This window comes from Fusarium redolens (genome assembly GCF_020744475.1).
Source record: "Fusarium redolens strain MPI-CAGE-AT-0023 chromosome Unknown BKA55scaffold_5, whole genome shotgun sequence".
NCBI lineage: Eukaryota > Fungi > Ascomycota > Sordariomycetes > Hypocreales > Nectriaceae > Fusarium > Fusarium redolens.
Window position 1 is genome coordinate 583,907 of NW_025763668.1, and position 18,219 is coordinate 602,125.

General features: G+C 47.1%; 9 protein-coding genes and 1 non-coding gene across 10 annotated transcripts; 3 read left to right on the forward strand and 7 right to left on the reverse strand.

Annotated features, from left to right (window-relative positions):
• Window positions 1-438: 438 nt before the first annotated feature.
• BKA55DRAFT_507150 (uncharacterized protein) lies at window positions 439-1,626 on the reverse strand (the record flags this gene model as incomplete). Its single annotated transcript, XM_046187324.1, has 1 exon — window positions 439-1,626. One exon carries the CDS (start codon window positions 1,624-1,626, stop codon window positions 439-441), a length of 1,188 nt encoding a protein of 395 aa, XP_046051744.1.
• Window positions 1,627-3,615: 1,989 nt separating this feature from the next.
• Window positions 3,616-4,848, reverse strand: BKA55DRAFT_687326 (uncharacterized protein; the record flags this gene model as incomplete). Its single annotated transcript, XM_046199051.1, has 1 exon — window positions 3,616-4,848. The coding sequence occupies one exon, from the start codon at window positions 4,846-4,848 to the stop codon at window positions 3,616-3,618; it is 1,233 nt and encodes a 410-aa protein (XP_046051745.1).
• A 287-nt stretch (window positions 4,849-5,135) lies between these two features.
• BKA55DRAFT_591837 (uncharacterized protein) lies at window positions 5,136-6,732 on the reverse strand (the record flags this gene model as incomplete). Its single annotated transcript, XM_046195310.1, has 2 exons — window positions 5,136-6,533; window positions 6,589-6,732. The coding sequence occupies 2 exons, from the start codon at window positions 6,730-6,732 to the stop codon at window positions 5,136-5,138; spliced, it is 1,542 nt and encodes a 513-aa protein (XP_046051746.1).
• A 356-nt stretch (window positions 6,733-7,088) lies between these two features.
• Window positions 7,089-8,603, reverse strand: BKA55DRAFT_591838 (uncharacterized protein; the record flags this gene model as incomplete). The annotated part of the gene is made up of 2 exons (XM_046195311.1): window positions 7,089-8,282; window positions 8,331-8,603. The coding sequence occupies 2 exons, from the start codon at window positions 8,601-8,603 to the stop codon at window positions 7,089-7,091; spliced, it is 1,467 nt and encodes a 488-aa protein (XP_046051747.1).
• A 591-nt stretch (window positions 8,604-9,194) lies between these two features.
• On the reverse strand, window positions 9,195-9,287 carry BKA55DRAFT_t133. Its single transcript has one exon. It is a non-coding gene; the product is annotated as a tRNA-Phe (tRNA).
• Window positions 9,288-10,626: 1,339 nt separating this feature from the next.
• Window positions 10,627-11,163, forward strand: BKA55DRAFT_536744 (uncharacterized protein; the record flags this gene model as incomplete). Its single annotated transcript, XM_046189860.1, has 1 exon — window positions 10,627-11,163. The coding sequence occupies one exon, from the start codon at window positions 10,627-10,629 to the stop codon at window positions 11,161-11,163; it is 537 nt and encodes a 178-aa protein (XP_046051748.1).
• A 360-nt stretch (window positions 11,164-11,523) lies between these two features.
• On the forward strand, window positions 11,524-12,946 carry BKA55DRAFT_561966 (uncharacterized protein). The gene has a single exon (XM_046192206.1). The coding sequence runs from the start codon at window positions 11,901-11,903 to the stop codon at window positions 12,915-12,917; it is 1,017 nt and encodes a 338-aa protein (XP_046051749.1). The 5' UTR covers window positions 11,524-11,900; the 3' UTR covers window positions 12,918-12,946.
• A 584-nt stretch (window positions 12,947-13,530) lies between these two features.
• On the reverse strand, window positions 13,531-14,890 carry BKA55DRAFT_735880 (uncharacterized protein). Its single transcript, XM_046201310.1, has one exon. The coding sequence runs from the start codon at window positions 14,773-14,775 to the stop codon at window positions 13,609-13,611; it is 1,167 nt and encodes a 388-aa protein (XP_046051750.1). The 5' UTR covers window positions 14,776-14,890; the 3' UTR covers window positions 13,531-13,608.
• Window positions 14,891-15,706: 816 nt separating this feature from the next.
• BKA55DRAFT_638779 (uncharacterized protein) lies at window positions 15,707-16,558 on the forward strand (the record flags this gene model as incomplete). The annotated part of the gene is made up of 1 exon (XM_046197088.1): window positions 15,707-16,558. The coding sequence occupies exon 1, from the start codon at window positions 15,758-15,760 to the stop codon at window positions 16,556-16,558; it is 801 nt and encodes a 266-aa protein (XP_046051751.1). The 5' UTR covers window positions 15,707-15,757.
• Window positions 16,229-18,037, reverse strand: BKA55DRAFT_673425 (uncharacterized protein). The gene is made up of 2 exons (XM_046198029.1): window positions 17,908-18,037; window positions 16,229-17,861 (listed from the first exon to the last, which is right to left on the reverse strand). The coding sequence occupies exons 1-2, from the start codon at window positions 17,973-17,975 to the stop codon at window positions 16,625-16,627; spliced, it is 1,305 nt and encodes a 434-aa protein (XP_046051752.1). The 5' UTR covers window positions 17,976-18,037; the 3' UTR covers window positions 16,229-16,624.
• Between the last annotated feature and the right edge of the window lie 182 nt (window positions 18,038-18,219).

Below are 18,219 nucleotides of genomic sequence, written 5' to 3' on the forward strand. Positions count from 1 at the left end.
ACCCACCAAAGCCAAAGAACCCCTTCAACAGCACGTCGGAATCGAATTCTAGAAATTTGAGATAGAAGGGCTTCTGAAGCTCGCCGAGATCCGCGGAGGGAAGACATCGACAAGCTTCTTGAGTCAGTCTAACCCGGTTTGTTCAACCCGTGTACTGGAAGAGCGCAACAGATTCTACTTGAATGGTCTATCCGGTATCAAACACGATGCTTGGGGAAGCGAACGGAGCACATGGTTAGGGAGAATGTTGCCCAAGGAGCAGCTCGCGAAATGGGAGGGGAGACAGAATCGTGAATACGTGGCAAAGAATCCAAGCGTGAGCCAACGAGAGGAGGATACAGATAAGAATTAACAAAGGAATAAGAATCTCTAGTTATACGTATCAGATAAGAAAAGCAGTTGAGGGCATAGTTTGACACAAGGACTTAGCTATTATTCTCAGAAACCCAGGTCTTTCTCAAACTTCTTCCACTTCGTACCAATTGGCTGAACAAGGGTAAAAGCCGCACCAGTCTGATTCATCTCTTGGACCCCATTAGTCAAATACAGCGGCGTCATCTCCCCATCATCACTAAAGAATAACTTCGGTCTCTCCCTTCTTTTAAACACCTGCCAAGATCCATCTGTGAAGCTGACATTTGAACTAAAAGCCTCTTGGAGCTTGAAATGCCACGGTCCTGTGAGTTTTCGCGAGAAGAGATGGGATCCGACGCGAGGCCATTGCTGTTTGTCATTTTCAACGTAGTCTATCATCCAATGGTTTATGGAGTGCCAGTTCCCTCGTTTGTCGCGCCATATGAACGGGTCTTCGGTCCATTCTGGGTTTTCTTGCTCTGTGACGTTCCATGTTGCTTGGTATTTGAGCCTATAGTCACTATTCCAAGACTTCGCGGTGAAGATTGAATAGTCTTTGATCCCAAGCACTATTTCGCCTGTTGGGTTGTTGCGCGTCCAAAGAGGGAATGCGGAAGGGTTGGTAGCGTGGACACCCGCTGGACGGTCACTATCAAGGATCATCTTGAATGGCGACCATGGGCCACGAATATTATCGGCAGCTGAAACGGAAATATTGTTTGGCCATTTAGTGTAGCTGATGCTTTCGCACTTCGTAAACCTCTTGTCGTATTCCACGCCAATGCTGTATAAGAGGTACTTCTTATCGGCGTGGCTCCAGACGACGTCTGGATTATGCGCAAAGTTCTTCGACACATCTTGAGCATATTTATATGGTCCTTGAGGCCCGTCATGCGATTCAGCACGGATGATGTAAGAATGAGGACGCCAGCCCTTCAGACCGCATCCATGACTGAACTGCACTGTGAGTAGATGAAATAGTCGCTTGTTGTCACGATCTTGGATAATTCGACCTCCCCAAGAGGCATTAGGCCAACTGCTGAAATCACCGGTTCTTGGAGGCTCGTATGTATGGTTGTAGCCAGTATATCGTGTTGTCGGAGCAAGATCAAGACGGCCGCAATCGCTGCCAATCCAACCTGGATCACAGCGGCAGGTTTTATTCCGTCTCAAGCATATTCCGTTCAGACTACAGTCTTCATCATTCTTACAACCGTTGGCGAAGCCGATGGAGATAATAGCCAGTAGGTGGAAGAGATGCGAGGTACGCATGATGTTCTGAGTATCAATGACTCAAAGCCCTGGTCTCACAAGTTGACTTTGTTAACCTGATGGGCAATATGTCTTTATTCTAGAGTTATGTACCCAGAATTCCGTGGCAAATCATTATTCTGGAACAGCAAGATTTGATAGGAGGATTATCTCACGCCTCAATCATGCATACAGCTACAGAGGATCATCTTGCTGCTTACTCTCAAAGGTTTACACCCCGCAATTGCTCTGAAGATCAACGTATCAGCTCGGTGTAAATCTCACCGAAATGCCTAAAGCTCAGAAGACGTCATATCCTGATGCAAAGAAGCAATTACTCGAGGTCGCGTGAGCATGTCTCAATATGTCTATATTTGTTAGCTATGGAACATAGACTTTCCCAATTATTGACGAAGATAAGACATATTTAACGAGTCAATCTTTATCTTTATCTATAAATGCTTAGGGAGATTTACAGGAACTCAGAGATTTCCGTCTCTGGTAAATTGTCGCTGTGTGTAAAGATTGTTTTATGTTCGTCGGCAAGGGCAATCGCCGCAATGGCCAACATGTCAGAGTGATCGGGGCATTCTGTTGAGTCATGGCTTTGGGGTCAGATGACAGTCGAATGGATATTCTCCAAGAGAAAGAGGAAGCCTCAGGCTACAGATCTCAAACATCCCTGGTCTATATTTCTCAAGCAATATCAACAGATGCTGGGGGGAAATATCGGAGCAAAGATCCAAAAGTCATCTCAAGTGCATAGGAAATAGTGTCCTAACTCTTGACTACATTGTTGTCATTGACATTTGCATGTGGACTCTAGCTGCATCAGGCAACTACATTGGTAAGCTCAAGCAAGAGGTACAAAACTCAGGTTGCCTGCAGGGTGATGAGAATGGTTCCAATGCTAAGAACTAGGCCACTTCATTCGGTTCAATTGTCTTGATCTTCACATTTGGCCTGGTGGACTTTACATTTCTCGAGATAATCAGTAGTGTGTCTTACAAAAGAGCCTTAAGGGTTCTGCTTTTTTACTCACTTATACCGCTCTCCTTTCAGCTTTCATGTCATATCGGAGAGATGCTAAAGGGTGCCAGTGTGTATAAGAAATCATTGATAAGGAACAGCCTTTTATAGTGTCCTCTTAGGACTCCGACAAGCCTGAGTATACATCCCAGACAAAGCCGGTATGGCCGATACCTTCACCAGAGCCGGTTCAGCCATTGCCCGATGAAATAACTGTTACTTCCACCATCAAAAGAGCTCGCAAGTAAAGTAATTATCTTTACCTCCTAATTTTATGCCAGAAGATCCTGCCCTTAGAGAGTAAAAAAACTCCTGACTTAAACCTGGTTGTTAATATTGACTAGTCTAAAGCCTGCTAAATCTAGACTAAGTCTACACTAAATTTACCTAAGTTCCTTATGAAAATAAGCTATAGATGTCATCATGTACGATTTCGTGGTGAAAAGATGTGATATTGTGCGAACGGAAGGTGTTGAGAGAAAGCCCTATTTCCGCACTCGAATATCAATCACAACAACAAAACTTTCAACTCCGCATAATTTCAACTTCTCAACATCTCGTCGTGATTTCAACCTTTCCACGCTGACAACACGATCCATCTCGTTTACCAGAGATCTTTTTTTATTTGCCAGACCTACAACAATGGTCTGCTATCGATCCATAGCTTGCTCTGCCTTCATTTCGCGATGAAGAGCTAACTTCTTATGTTCGCCCTTGTGGCATCTTTCGTCTGCCTTTGCTAGGGTGGCAACATTAGAGGAGCAGAATGAGCTTGGGAGAGACTTGAGACTCGGAAACTGATAGCTAGGCTCTAGTGATCAAGTAGTGAAGGTGTGACGACCAGCTAAGATGAGATGACTGAAGTGAGACCAATTTATCTAGGCGACTCGGTTCAGATAAGGGAAATCGCGCTAAGATATGGATGGTCAGGTCGATACGGACCATAGATTTCCCGACAGAAGGTCTCGGGGTAGTCTATTCTCACTTTCTCAACTTCTTTAATATCTCCTCAACTCGTGACATGACCTTGTTTAACTCTTGTTCCAGCTGTTGACCTTGAAACTCGCCAGGCAACCACCAAGGTGCACTCTTTCCAACCAGCTCTTCCAATAATGCCATCTGCTCCCATTGGCCGTTCTTTATTCCTTCCAAGGGCGTTAGTACACCATTGCTCTCCAACCGCCCCAAATATGTCTCGTACATATCTTTAGGCCAATCACCATCGTTGGCGATACAGTCGTTCAGGAATTCATCGAGCGGTGGAAAGAACCCAGAGAACTCAAAGTCCACGATGCCAGTGATTCGAGGGGGCTGGCCAGATGTGAGGATGTTTCGGGGGGATAGGTCGTAATGAGTGAATACAAAGGAGTCATCCTCGGTGGTCAATACCCCAATGGTAGGGAGGTCTTGTCGTATGAACGTTTGCAGAGGCTGCACGAGACCTCTGTTTGGCGCAAACGTCGCGTTCGTCTCCAAGGTCTTTATCTTGTTCTCTATCCTCAGCCTGTAATAGCCTGCAAGCGAAGCAATAACTTCTTTGGAATAAAGTTCCTCTCCTAGCATGCCTCTGACTATGAGCCCCGTTCCGTTTGGGAGGGCGATATCAGGCCGAGAGTTTGGTTCATTCGCAACCTGGAAGCAGAGATTCCCGGCATATACCTGAGGAGGAATGTTTTGTCGCCAGTTGGTAACATGATCTGCCAACTGTGTCGCTAGATGAACTTTGTCGTCATCATTGATTGCAAATAGGTTGATGGGCCGTCCCGGAACTCTCGTCATCAATATCCAACCACCCGGGGCCTCATCCATACCATTGAGCTTCATCTCCCTGTGCTGCGCGTCTTTGGTATCGAAAGTCGATCCATCCTGAGACCAAGCTACCGCACGAGGCGCTGGGATCTCAGGACAAAAGTGCTCCAGCAGGCGTAGACAAGAAACCTCATTTTGAATCTTCTCTGGCCCAAATCCTCGACCATTGATCTTGAGAACAAGCTCATCAATACGAGCTGTATTGCCACCTCCTTGGGCTTTTATATGACATTTGAGATAGTAGATCCGGTTATTGAAGGACTTCAAAGACGGAAGAGGTTCCAAGTCTATCTGGGTATCGTCGGGAAGTACGTGGCGCCCCAAACGGTTGATGCTCTCACTGGACATGCGCACACCAAAGTTCGGATGATGAGGCGGTGTTAATGGTCGCGAATCAGGTGACATTTTGTTTTCTTATAGATGGCGAGAGTCATATGGGAGAACAGAATGTTTATTTTTATGGCGATAAAAGCTCAATTTCAAGGTCACCAAACCTCGGTGCGGGGTGACTCATTCCCCGGCGCCAAATCTGAACGTGATGGTCTGATCCTTCATCGCTATCTTCATCTCTCAAGCTATGTCGTAGATATGTACACCAGGACCCATTTCTCTCAGTAAAATAGCAAAGTCCAAAATAACCTCATTCACAGCTGCGTAACCAGTACGAAATCATCTCCCCCAACTCAACCGCATCACTCATCCTCAGGCGCAAGAACGGAAGCCCAATCCTCTTGCTCCGCGTGGCTGAAAGCGACAATGCATGCTTTCTCCAGATCCATGGCACGCTCATCAGTCTCACTTAGAAGATCAAGTATCTTTTGTCGATAGCCCTTGGCCTCCTTGTAGTTCTCATGGATTGATCGCGCCTTTTCGATATGGTTAAGCGCTTGAACTTGTTTCTTTTCTTTGTCAGCCTTATCGACTGCTTCGGCACGTTGCGCTTGTAAGTCTCTCACTGTACGTCCATCTTGAGAGCCAGATAACGACTGGAGAAGGGAGTCAAGTAACCTATTGATGCCGTTGAAGTATGCCGTTCCTGTACTTGCCAGTACCCCAGCTAGGACACCCTGATTACCCTGCTCTTTTATCCCACTGCTCATCTCATCAATCAAGGTCTTGCCTTGATCGCGGATTTGTTTCATCTGGTCTTCCTTCTCATTTAAATATGCAAGTGCACAGTCACATCTGGCTTTGTCGGACTCTGCTCGTTCCAGGTTCTTAATCGCCTGAGCTCGTAGTTGCGCAATCTTATCTGGCTTGAGGTTCGAAACGAGCGTTTCGTATTTGGTATAAGAAGAAATCTCTGCACCGTTCATTTGCTCAAATGTGCGCTTTTTGCTTGTTGGAGGAGTGGTCGCTTTTGCATCTTTTGTGAGAGGTGAGGGCTGAGACTGCTTTGGTGCGCTATTGTCTTGAGAAGCTCTGTAGTCCAGGGACTCTGGAAGAGTATGTTCTCGGTTCGCTAGAGGAAGTTTGTTGCTGGGATCTTTGGTAATGGGTCTCGTCTCATTGGATCTGCCCATGCCGGCTTCATCGCTGTTGGCGAGATCAATGACTGTCTTGTCTTGAACTGAATTCTTGAGAGCCTTTGAGGCCTCTTTAACGCTCCTACCGTTGATTTCTTTGATGACACTGTTGACCATTTGACGAGTAAGGTATTGCAAAGCGTCCTTCCTCATCGCGACCCTGAGAGTGTGAAGGCCCATTCCCTTGGCCTGAGCTGCCTTGGTAATCTCAACCAGCATATGAACATAGGTTGATGGCTCTGAATTACCAAATAAGCTCTCAGCGGCAGTTCGGATATCAGCAGGGAGCCAAGGCTTACCACCCCACTGGTTCGTCAACCATTGCGCATCGGCCGCGACTTTCCGAAAGTACGTGGTCCAGTGGCCGTCGTACACTATTAGCCGTTCTCTGTGGGCTTGGCGATGTATTCGCGTGCCGTCTTTGTAGTGCTGTATGATTTGTGCAAGGATGGATAACACGTCGGTGGTGTTCTTGGCCATTACCTGGAGCTCGCTGGTAAAGATTTCTGTCGCTTCTTTGGGTGAAGTGGAATTATTGAGGATCGTAGAAAGGCCCCGGAGCCGCTCCAATAAGTTAGCACCGATGGGAAGTGATGGTATAGTCTTGAAATGTACTTACGGCAACTCGAATGTCTGCCATTGCTGGCGGAGCAGGTGCTTGCCGAACTGGAGACGCGAGAACTTGTTGAAGCGAACCAGAAGCGCGCTGGGTTTTTGGCGTAGGGATATAGGTAACACGCGGGTATGGTGAGTTGGAGTTCATGTTCGCGGCATGAGTGGCTGCTGGCGTTCCCAGATTCTCGCGAGAAGCGAAGTCAGATTGAGATTTGTTGATGAATTTCACCATCATGAGGCGAGGCTGCAAGGCCCAGGTTGCAGGCTCTTGCGTTGTGTGATAAATAAACAAGCAGAAAAACGTGGCGGCAGAGAAGGCGCATGAAGGATATGAGAAAGTATTTGCATAGAGAATAGCTGAAAGCCGCTGGTGGTTGTATAAAAAGGTTGAGCCTAGCTTCGCACTGAGCCCGTAGACTCCCGTGCGTTTGCCGATTGAGGAGTTGCGTGGAAACGGATCTTTATTGTTATGTGAGGTCACTTCGTGTTATAATAAATTAAGTATTATAATCGTGGCAGAGGTGGCACAATCTGGCTAACCCAGCCGATAATCTGCGGTGTTCCAAAACTGACCCTACAGCCAGTTGAAGTTGAATCAATTCTGATCTGCTCGGCCGCAGCACTGCTTGACACTGACCAAGGCCCATATCCGACCGTCACACCGCTAGGCCTCCAAAACTCCTCTATAGCCTTAGTTTCTCCCTTGAACTCAACCATTGTATCAGCAGCAATGATAAAAAAGGTTGGGTAAGTAGGGAAGCTCCATTCGTCACTCTCCCCATCCTTCTGGGCCTGGATGATTTCTTGGAGGCGACTTGGGCCAGGGCTGACTTTGGCACCTCTTTGTACCTCGAGATCAGTGTCGCTGAAGAGTTCGCCGTGCAGCCATGGGCGGTTGATGTTGACGACGAGGGCAGAAAAGGAAATGCTCACATCACAGGCTGCCATCTCTCTGCGTAGTTTCTCATGCAACTGAGCGCCGCCAACGGTCCAAAGTCCATAGCCCAGGGGCTCACTTTCGTGGGTCTGGATATCCGATGCAGAGTAGGAAACTGTGATTCTGCTCCACACAGTCCTATCGTCGCCGTTCAGCTGCCCACGATCATTCTGCTTATGCCACTCCTCGGCCTTGACTTTACAGGAAGTTGCCCAAGTCTTAGGTGTGAGGCTAACACCGTAGACTTCCCCGCTGCCACTGGCAGTATCAATTGCGGAGTTCCTCATCGCCTCCTTGCTTGACTCGATGCGCTCCATGGAGTCCATCTGGATCATGCCAAAGTTAAAGTCCACAGCATATTTCTTTCCATTAACAACCCAATCCATCCAAGCAGCTTGGACCGCAGACTTGTAAGACTTGCTCTCTTCCTTGCACCAATCGTCGAAGTACTTCTGTCGCTTTTCGACGTAGTCCTTAGTCCCCTCGCGAAAGGCGTCTTCGGCATCACGAGCGGCCTGGATCTTCGCCTTTTCCCAGATTTGTTGTTGTTCAGCCCACTTCATTTCCTTATCGCGATAAACCTCAACGATGGTCTTTGAGGTTCCAGGAACTTTTTGTTTAAGAAACTCCATCGACTTTGCGTAGTCCATCTTCCCGTGGCTGGGGATACCTGGGCTGGGGGTGAATGTCGGCCTTGCGGGAATTAAAGTGTCGATCGCGTGAGCATAACCACTTGCGACGCTCTTCCTCTCATTCCCGACCTGTGAGGTGTTAGCACTTACATTTGGGTGAGATGGGGCTATGCATACCGCCAATTTGACTATTGGCATCATTCCGTCAACTAAGCTGGCTTCGGATTGTCTGACATTTGCTGGAGCGAAGACATGTTTGGAATCATTGTATACAAATGGGCCTCCATGGTCTGAGTAAGTCAGATCGATCGCAGTTCCTGGAACAGTGATAGTCAAGTACTGCTCGGGAGCGATGGGGAGAGATGCGGAGATGGCATCCCGGAGACGTGCGCTCACGCTCGCAATGGAGGTGAGCGCGTTTTTGGGGAGTTTCTCAAGTGTTGTGGCCATAGCTGATTCTCAAGAACATTAAAGTATGAGTCTGGATCAGATCTTGGAAGTTGCATCAAGGTCGCAGAACACGAGATAATAAACTCTCACGGTTTTAAACCTCGGGTTGCTTGCTGTCAACATCTGGTGGACTTCAGCAAGCCACATTTTACCCGATTATAGGCCATGTATAGAGGTATGAAAACTTAAGACTTCTATCCTAAATGACAAAAAGACTCAGGTAAATTCAGTGTAGATTTAGTGTAGCTTTAGGCTAGTATTTTTTGGCATATTGATTCACTGTCTGAAGTTTTCTTGCACTCTGCGGTCTTCAATCAATAGCGCGCTGGATCAAGTGGGCTGACAGACCCGGAATGGTAAAGACGACTGCTAGTTTGCTGCAAGTCTTGGTGAAACTGACCAATGGTTCCTTGTCTTCGTGATGGTGGGATGGTCAAGCGACCATAAGATTATCGATTGCGCTGAATGGCCAGGTTAAGGAACAGTATTGGTGTGAGACATGAGATGGCAAAAGAAAATGGACATGACAGGTAGTAGAGTAGGTAGGTAGGTATATAGAATTGGAGGAGATATTGGCAAAAACAAAGTTTTTGCGGTTTGTGTGGATCGAACACACGACCTTCAGATATCAATTGATTGAAGTTTGACTTCAGTCTGACGCTCTCCCAACTGAGCTAAACCCGCTGACTAACAATTAGTTCTCAAGAGTTTACAAATGCAGCTCATCAATGCTACAGAAAAAGAACATATATTCGTCTTTTCCTTCCCATAACCTTAAACTATACAGAAACGTCACATAATAGACTTCAAGACCATCATATACTTTATACTCAAGGTTTTAGATCATGCGAACAAGTGGTCATTACATCTTGGTGTGAATATTTAATCCTCTTGGTGCCCTGCCCCGCCTACTTCTCCTGTCCTCTTATAAACGCTTTACTTTCCAATCCAATCCCGCCATAATGCCGACATGGCTTTGGTATACGGGGACAGTACTGGGATTCATATTGATAGCCGGTGCATGGAAAGCGTTACGTATGAAATATATTCGGTACAGCAACACGGTAACTAACTCCTGTGGCAGAAGATCCTGATCCAACCGACCCAAATAGAAATGCATCTAACAATGCTTTAAGTATAGCGATATAGTCGTTTCAATGTTTTAAATACTGATCATGATTAACTAGGATATAATGAAGCGATGAGGAGCGCCGATGCCGACACTCACAAGACGGAATCAGCAATCGAACGAAGTCTTTGGAGAGAACCACTGAATCCAACACTTGGGAAGGATGGCATAAAGCCTCTTTATAATGAACCCTCTTTTGGGCCAGCTGAGAGTACTGGGCTACATAGACTTCCCGATGAGATACTGTTGCTTATTATCTTCAAGCTCTCACCGCCAACAGACAAAGGATGTCTTCTTGCTTTCTTTGCACTGCGGGAAGTTTCCAGACGGTTTAGGCGCCTTATGGAAGGGAACGAATTTCTACACCACCCTTTCTCATATAATGACTGCTGCCAGTGGTGTTCTGGTGGCTAGAAAGATCAAAACACGATGTTGGAATGTCCGTCGCAGGAGCGTCACTGTTTCCAACACAAAGTCGGAGCATCTGAAGCCAAGGGACTCGGAAGGCTAATGAGGAAGGATAACACGTGTAAAAAGTGTCAAGAACGCCGAGACCGAAGGGATAGCGCCTTGGATTTCATCACTTGCAAGTTTCAAGCCCTCTATTCCCATGGCTGGTTACGTTGTTCCTCCTGCGGCGTGGAGCATCCTGTCTCGTGCTTTACCCGGAAGCAACTCTTGAAGCTCTCCAAACGAATCTGTATCGGGAAGGAAGGTTGCATTCGACTGTGTCGCCATAAAACACTAACATGGGACGATATAAAAAGCCGCATAGACAATGGGCAACCCAACGAAGGTCGGATATTCCTAGGGAGCTGTGACGACGAGGATCACGCCAGACCGTGCACCGAGGGTCAAGGTCCGCGAGCTTTTGCCACAAAGCTTCCAGGGGAAATGACAGTGGTTCTTATCTTCTGGAGAGGACACTCCGGCGGCGACCCTTCCATCTTCCATCCCAGTGGCTATTTATACAAGAAAAACCTACAGGATGCCATTCAGAAGATCAGATTAACAGGAGGCTATCATTTGATACCACGACGAGGAGTAAAAGCGATGGCCGAATGGGATTCTATTGTCGAAATCGACAGATCAGAAGCTATCTCACCAGACCTGATCAAGCTTCGCGGTGGCTGGGCATCCATGGACCGTGGACGTCCGCACGCCTGCAGCCCGTTTCGGCCCTTGAAGGTGGCATGTGGCCACTGCGAAAAGGAAAAAGGCTGTATTGCTTTGACGTATCTCAGAAGGATATGCTTTGACATGCCAAAGTCAAATATGGGAGGCCTGCCCCATGATTGGTTCCACGCCATCGACACAGCCTCTTATATATACTTTGGCCACTCTGGTGTACCTGAGACCTGTAGTGACACGAGCTGTCGCTATCACTACGGCGAGGAGATGGTCACAGGCTATCCTGTGGTCAACAAGTGATATAGGGAAGGCGAGGCAATTTGCCGGAGCTGGGCTTGTGAGAACGAACAGAAAATGGAGAGGGAATTTACCGCTCTTCCAATCGAGCTAACTTGTCGACTAATGGTTAAGGTATTGTCAGCAACATCTAAGCTTATCAGCCACTGCGCTGCGCCAATACAGAATTTCCCGTGGTAAGGATATCAGGTCCATCCTGGTCTGACAGGGGGAAAGAAAAGATCACATGTACAAGGTTTATATGTAACTCAACTCTCCTAGTACCTAACGTCAGATTATCAAGACGATTAAAACTATTACTAAGCCTTTTTTCTTTTCTTGGGAATAAACACAGAAGGTACTAAAAATGACTAGTCTAAAGGTCTCCTAGGTTATCCTAAACTTACCTAAGTCTCTTTAATATTTAGGATAAAGATCCTAAGTGTTCTTATCCCCCCTAGCCCGATGACAGAGAAGCCGGTTGCTTTAACGTAGCATTTCCCTTTTTCTGGCATGTGACGTGGTAGACATCTGCCGTTGTCTTTTTCCCCAATCATCCAACTGCCGAGAGATGGAAGTTTCCGTGCCATGGCACTTTGGCTCCTGTTCTATGTTGAGTGACGTCAATCTCTCGTGGAGGTTCCCGTGCACTAAGAATAACCTCTCGGTACTTAACAGTCGAACCGGCCAGCTTCAATCGATCATGAAGTTAGAGGCCTTCGCTCATTTCATTACTTATTCCACAAAGCCCAACTACAAATATGGGCAGTCTCGATGACGCCATTCCTCCATTCCCAGATGATGTGCCAACAGTGCCAATCGCCCGGATCTCATACTCCAAGCTCAAAAACTTTGACCAAGATGAGATGATAAAAGTCCTTGAAGCCTCACAATCAGACGGCTTCTTCTATCTAGACCTGACCGATGATCCAACGGGGAAAGCTCTTCTGAACGACACTGAAGATGTCCTCGCCATCTCAAAACGCGCGCTCAACATTCCTCTAGACCAAAAGACGGAATGTCTTGCAGAGAGGGGAAAAGAAATGTTCGGCTACAAACCAGCTGGTGCAGTTAAGCAGACAGACAAAGACTCGCGACCTGATACTACTGAGTTCTTCAACGTGAGCAAGGATCACTTGTTGGGAAACTCAGAGACGCGGAAATATCCGGCAGAGATCACTGATCGTTGGGCAGAGTTGGGAAAGTTTGCTGAAGATTGTCATTCTTTGGGTCTTCACATCCTTCGAATCTTGGCGGAACAGCTTGATCTACCGTCTGATGAGTTTTTGAAAAGAAACAAGATTTCTTCACTTTCTGGAGATCATATCCGGATGACCAAAATGCCAGGTTGCGACTCTGCAGATGCTAAAACAATTGGTCTTGCCTCCCATACAGACTTCGGCAGCATCACCGTCCTGTTTAACTGGGTCGGCGGTCTCCAGATCCAATCTCACGATCCCGCAAAACAAGGAGATTGGGCATTTGTCAAGCCCTTACCAGGGCACGCTATTATTAATCTGGGCGATGCGATGGTTAAGTTTAGTAATGGTCGTCTCAAGTCTGGAAAACACCGTGTTGTACCTTTGCCGGGACCGCAAGGAAAACGAGATCGATATAGTTTGGTGTATTTCGTGAGACCAGCCGATGATGTTTTGATGGAACCGGTTGAGAAGTACAAGGATGAGCCTGTTGTCGCTGTTGGGGGAAAGGTTGGTGAGGAGAGGGTCTATACGGCTGGGGAGTGGTTGGCACGCAGGTTGAAACAGATGTCAAAGTGAAACAGCAATTTAATTAACAAGCTTTCCGGGAGTTCCGAATGAGCCGTGATATCCGAAGTACACTCTTTCCCCAGCGATATCGCATCATGACTGCATGACTCAGATCTAAACGCAGAATTAACAGGCCATGGCTTTCAAAGCGCGCAAAAGACACGATCCCAACCATCCTCAGGAATATGCTGCCCAATAAGACCTTCTGTATCTACCATAAAGATAACATCAATCACCTCGGGATGACCATCCTCGCTACTAGTCCCCTTGTACAAAGCCACAGCCTCAGCATACTGCTCAGGGCTCGACGACGGGAGTCCACTCGGTGGGATGGAGGACTTCGCTTATTGGGAGATCGAGGAAGAGTTGCTCTACCAGCTTTGTATGTGCGTGCTTTTGTTCATCTAGGATCCTAGCATCTTAAGAGTTAAGGAGAGTAAAGGGAAAAACTGTAATTTAGGGAAAATACCTTTTATCAATCAATTTGTATACTATGGGAGCATTGAAGTCATCAGTTTTAAATTAGAGGTTTTCTTGCTTCCTTGGGGCGGGTTTATCTGTTATGGCAGTCGTCCAATATTTAAAGACCAGTCCCTAAGGCATGGATTAGTATTGTTCGATGCAAAAGATAATCGCTGTATATTTATTCTATGTTTCGTAATGTTTAACCAACTCCATTATTCTATCCAATGCCAATCATCTATTCATCATCATCTAGATCCCCTCCAATAACATTTAAATGCAACTGCTCCTGCTTCTTAACCGCCTCCAAAACCTCCTTCGGAACCTCATCCTCATCAACTAAAACAATCAACTCCTTCAATTTCCTAGCAGTTATATGCAAGCTCTCAATAGCACTAACAAACAAATCTGTAACTTCTTCATCTGTACCCAACGGATTAAAAAACTCTAATGTTTCTAATTCAGGCGGTAGTCCAACAGAGTGTAGCCGTGGTTTCTTTGTAGACTTTCCAAAAAGCTGATAGTCCCAGTTTAAGCGCAGTGTTTTTAACGCGGTGAATTCGCGGAGGGCGAGGGGCCGCGCGCTGGCTAGCATGGGGAAGTCGATGGTGATGGTTTCTAAAGAGTGGCATTGTTCTTTTAGGGAGAGGATGTAGTCGCGGATACTAGCTGAGCTTTCTTCGAGTTCGGGCTCGGGTTCTTCTTTTTGAGTCAGGACGAATTCTTTGAGGGCTTCGGGGAACATGAGGACGTCTGAGAGGGCGTCGTCGTTGATGTCGCATTCTATCAGGTGAAGTTTGCTGAGCGCTGTGTTGTGCGGACGCTCGATTAACTCAAAGCCTCTGTCGTCTAATTTTGCTCGCTTTATGACCAGTGTTTCGAGAGTTGGGTGTGTAAAGATGTGGATGTTCTCTTGAAGATCCCAGTATTGATCGGCCTCATCCTGGTAGAACAGGGTACAGGATTGCAGACAAGCGAGATCGAACGGCCCGTTGAAGAGATTCCCTATACTGTGTAGAAGACCAACTGGTACGGCGATATCCAATGTTTTGAGATTTGACATGGTTGAGATTGTATGCGACACGGAATTGGTTGGCTCTAGCGTGTCGGAGATGAGACGTGTTAACTCTGAAGCCGGATACGCGAGCTTGACCCCCTCAATAGCTGATCCGCGTCTTGGCCGTCGATTAAGCGATTGACTAAAGATAAGATGGAGCTCCGGTCTGAGCCACTGAACCGTATTATACAGGACAGCATCGGCGAGGGCATGATAGCGCTTGTTCAAGCGCGAGACGCTGCAGAGGTCATGCTTGGGCAGTGTTTCCATTATCGACACGAGAATCTCATCTGTGAGACGCGCGAGGCTGTCGCAGTGAGCGCCATGATGAAGAGGAATGGCCACCATGTCTAAATTGTCGGGTAAGGATGGTGAGGAGGGACGTGATACGATATTTTGAGTGGTGTGTTGTGGACTCAAGGTTGAAGTCACTAGCGCGTCTAGTGACGTAGCGGATTGAGCCATTTTATGTGGACCGTATGGGGTAAGCGGGTTATGTAAGCGAGAATGAGTGAGGCTTGGCGAGGTTAGGGCGATCAAGACGGATTTCAGAATGCGGAGTGAAGGAGCACAGACGCGGATCATGCCGGGGTACGAAATATTTATAGATTTAGGGGGGGAGAGAGTTGTCTATCTATTTATGCGAAGGGGATTTATTCTGTCTAAATTCTGGTATAGATGCCTGGAATGACTCAGATATAACGTTTGTCATTCGCCGAGAATAATGAGCGATGAGAGGTCAGAAAGTCAGTTATGAAATGTTAAATCAATCGATCGTGAATCTTGATGCGACTTTGACACGAAGGCAGGTGACCTTGCGTCGCTGCGAGTGGTACTGACATTGACTTGCGTGTTGCTACGCCGTATCGATTCCCTCATTCGCCTAGCATTCATGACAAACTCAACGCAAGATCAGAGGAATAATTAACGAATATTCATTCATTCATTCACAGATAATTTCCGTCTTGGCGTTCTGCGCGCATCTTTCACACGTGGCTTAAAAAGCCTTCCAGCGCAACGTCTATATTCGCACCAAACATTTCGCAACGACAACCCCAGGTCTCGTGACCTTGCCTTGCCTTGTAAAAGTATAACGATAGAATACCTCGTGCTATCGCAAAGCTTTTCACCTCTAATGTTGCTAATGAGACTTTGCTGAATGTAGTGCTTGGCAACGACATTTACGCCAATCAATTTGTCACAATTAGCACGTGGAAAGAATTGCGCCTCATCAAATTACTTGGCAAATCGTTCGTTCAATGTCTTTAACCAAGGTTCGCCCACTAAAATAAAAGATCATCCCCTTAATATTCTTTTTGAAAACTTTATCATGGATGAGTATGTTCGTGCCATCGTGCAATGGGTTCAGCCGTCGGTCAAAGCCTCACCCTACATCTGGAGCGCAGCTGGGCTCACCTTTCTCCTCGGCGTGCAAGTACTCTTGGCCGTGGCCATTCTTCATGGTGATGAGGCCACTGTTCGGAGGCAACTGATCTCTCTGCAACGAATTGATGCCGACGAAGATGAGTCCCCGGAAATAGACGGTACCGAAAAGAAAGACAGCAAAGGCCACCCAAAGCAACAGGTCGTCGAAATATCTCCCGTCGCTTCATGCGCACCTATCAAAGTCAATTTGAATCAGCACCCTGACGCTCAAGGCAAATACCACAACTGTTACATGTTTGCCGTCGACTTTCATCAAGTAGACGAACACGGCTTTGCCATTTGGAAATCTCTGGAACAGCAGACCAAACCTGCATTGTCACAAATAAAGACCGAATTATGGCTGCCGAAACCCCATGCCGACAAAAATGATCTTTTGGCCCTGGCCGGCGGCTGCATCGTCATGTCATTTGCTGACCCTGCCGTTCCAAGCTGGCTGAATCAAATCGCCGGAATGATAGGCAAGAATTTAAAGGCGCCTCAAGTTGCTTGCATCCTGCCACTGCAATTCTCACTGGAGGATATTGAGCAGAATAAGCTCAGTATGAGACCTTTCAAGATTGATGGACGAGATGGGAGGGGGTTGGATATGGAGAAGCTACCGGCATTCTCTGACATCTTGCCGAAGCTCAAGCTTTTCCTTAGGTATCCCGAGCCGCAAGGGATCACCATCTTCAAGCAAGTATAGAATGAGAATAAGACCAAGAAAGACGAATCTGTTGTATATTATGATATTGGCATGTATATCTTTTCGTCACGCCTCAAGCTGCTGCTGATAAGTGTGGATATCGCTCTGTAAACGGCTCTCTGCTAAATCAGCAGCAGCATTGCTTCCCCAAACCCCATCTGTGAACCGATATTGTCGTAAAATGCCTATAGCCTGTTGTCTCAAGTCCCAGTCCTCGGAATTGACAGCGACGAAGTAGAGTGCTTCGACAAGGCCGTTGGCCAGATAGAATCCAGCTTGGGCAGGTCGGAGGCCCAGGTCGTTTATTAGCTGGAGCGCCAAATCCAAAATGGTCTTGCAATTGATATCGACAGTGCTTTTTACACCATCAGTTGTGTTAATTGACATATTCATGGTCACTTCAACCATCTTCCGTCGCATTCTGAGGGCGGTCACATGATTCTCTTCTTCTTGAGAGGTAACAGTTAGGCTCTGAAAACGCAGGTCCCAAATTCCTAAAGACTGTTCGCGACATGGATCAAAGTTGGAATTGTCATAAATGAGTGGAGACCCTAGCAATCGGCTGTGTATGGCGTCAAGCTGTCGCAGCAACGGACATATCGAGTTGCCCCCGGAATTCTCACCCCAAGATGATTGGATCAACCGATCTCCCCAGCAAAGCGACACACAGTCGGCTGTTGAGATGACCCGCGTTTGTGTATCCAACCTCATGTATAGGCCTAGTATATCCGTCATCATATGCTGGCCATGACCTCTCAGGTCACCCCATTCATTGATGAGTGCTAGTCCGTTTCTGAGATGAATAAGAGCTTCTTCACGAAGACCTTGCAAAGAGCAAAGATAAGTGAAGAGAAAGTTTGCCACCAAAGCAGCCAGTTTTCCTCCTGTAGAGAGGGTCTTGCTCTGTTGAAAGCAGGTGTAAAGAGACTTTATGGCTTTATCGTACTGGGAAAATATGAATCTGTCGCATGAAGCGGATTGGATCCCAAGAAGGATAGATTTCTGGTATGCTGATGCCAGAGCTGCAAGCGCATGGCGCACGGGCGCATATCTATCTGCCTTATGTAACACGTCGTATGTCCAGAAGTCGGCATCGAAAGAAGAGGCGATGAGCGTTGCGATTCGGGTTCGGAATTGGTAGATTGCCTGACTTTCAGAATCAGTGCCTCCAGAGACTATCGGGCGAAGTTGAACTCTGCCGCTGGGGGCTAGGGTAGCCAGGTCATAACCGTCGCACTTGCGGCCGGTGGAGGTGCAACGATGACAACTTGGCTTGTCTTCGTCACACTTCACTCGCCGAATCCTATCACGGTTAGTTACTGGCTGCGGTTGCAAGGATCATGACTGACCGACAGGTGATACAGCCGGTTTTCCCCTTTGTAGCGTATCTTTTCTTCCGAGGTGCCTTGGCATTCATGGTTGAAGATGCCTTGAATATCTGAGCAAAGTGACTGAATCAACTGATTCCTAGACTTGACGGGGGGAGGATTGCAACATAGCGGCACGACAAGTATTAGTAATGGGCTGGCTGTACCGTTGTGGAGACTCATCCTTGCGGTCCATTGGCCAGCTCGTTCAATTGAATGCACTAGTCCCAAAATGTCAAGCCGAGACTCGTATACTTGATGGTTGAAGGGGGGCTTTTATATAACGACATTAAG

Bases quoted from the DNA above. Each gene is read 5' to 3' on its own strand.
- BKA55DRAFT_673425 (XM_046198029.1), bottom strand. From the start codon at position 17,975: ATGAATGCCAAGGCACCTCGGAAGAAAAGATACGCTACAAAGGGGAAA. The intron at 17,862-17,907 runs GTCAGTCATGAT...TAACCGTGATAG, and splicing joins ACCGGCTGTATCACCTGTCG to GATTCGGCGAGTGAAGTGTG.
- BKA55DRAFT_735880 (XM_046201310.1), bottom strand. From the start codon at position 14,775: ATGGTGGCCATTCCTCTTCATCATGGCGCTCACTGCGACAGCCTCGCG.
- BKA55DRAFT_561966 (XM_046192206.1), top strand. From the start codon at position 11,901: ATGGGCAGTCTCGATGACGCCATTCCTCCATTCCCAGATGATGTGCCA.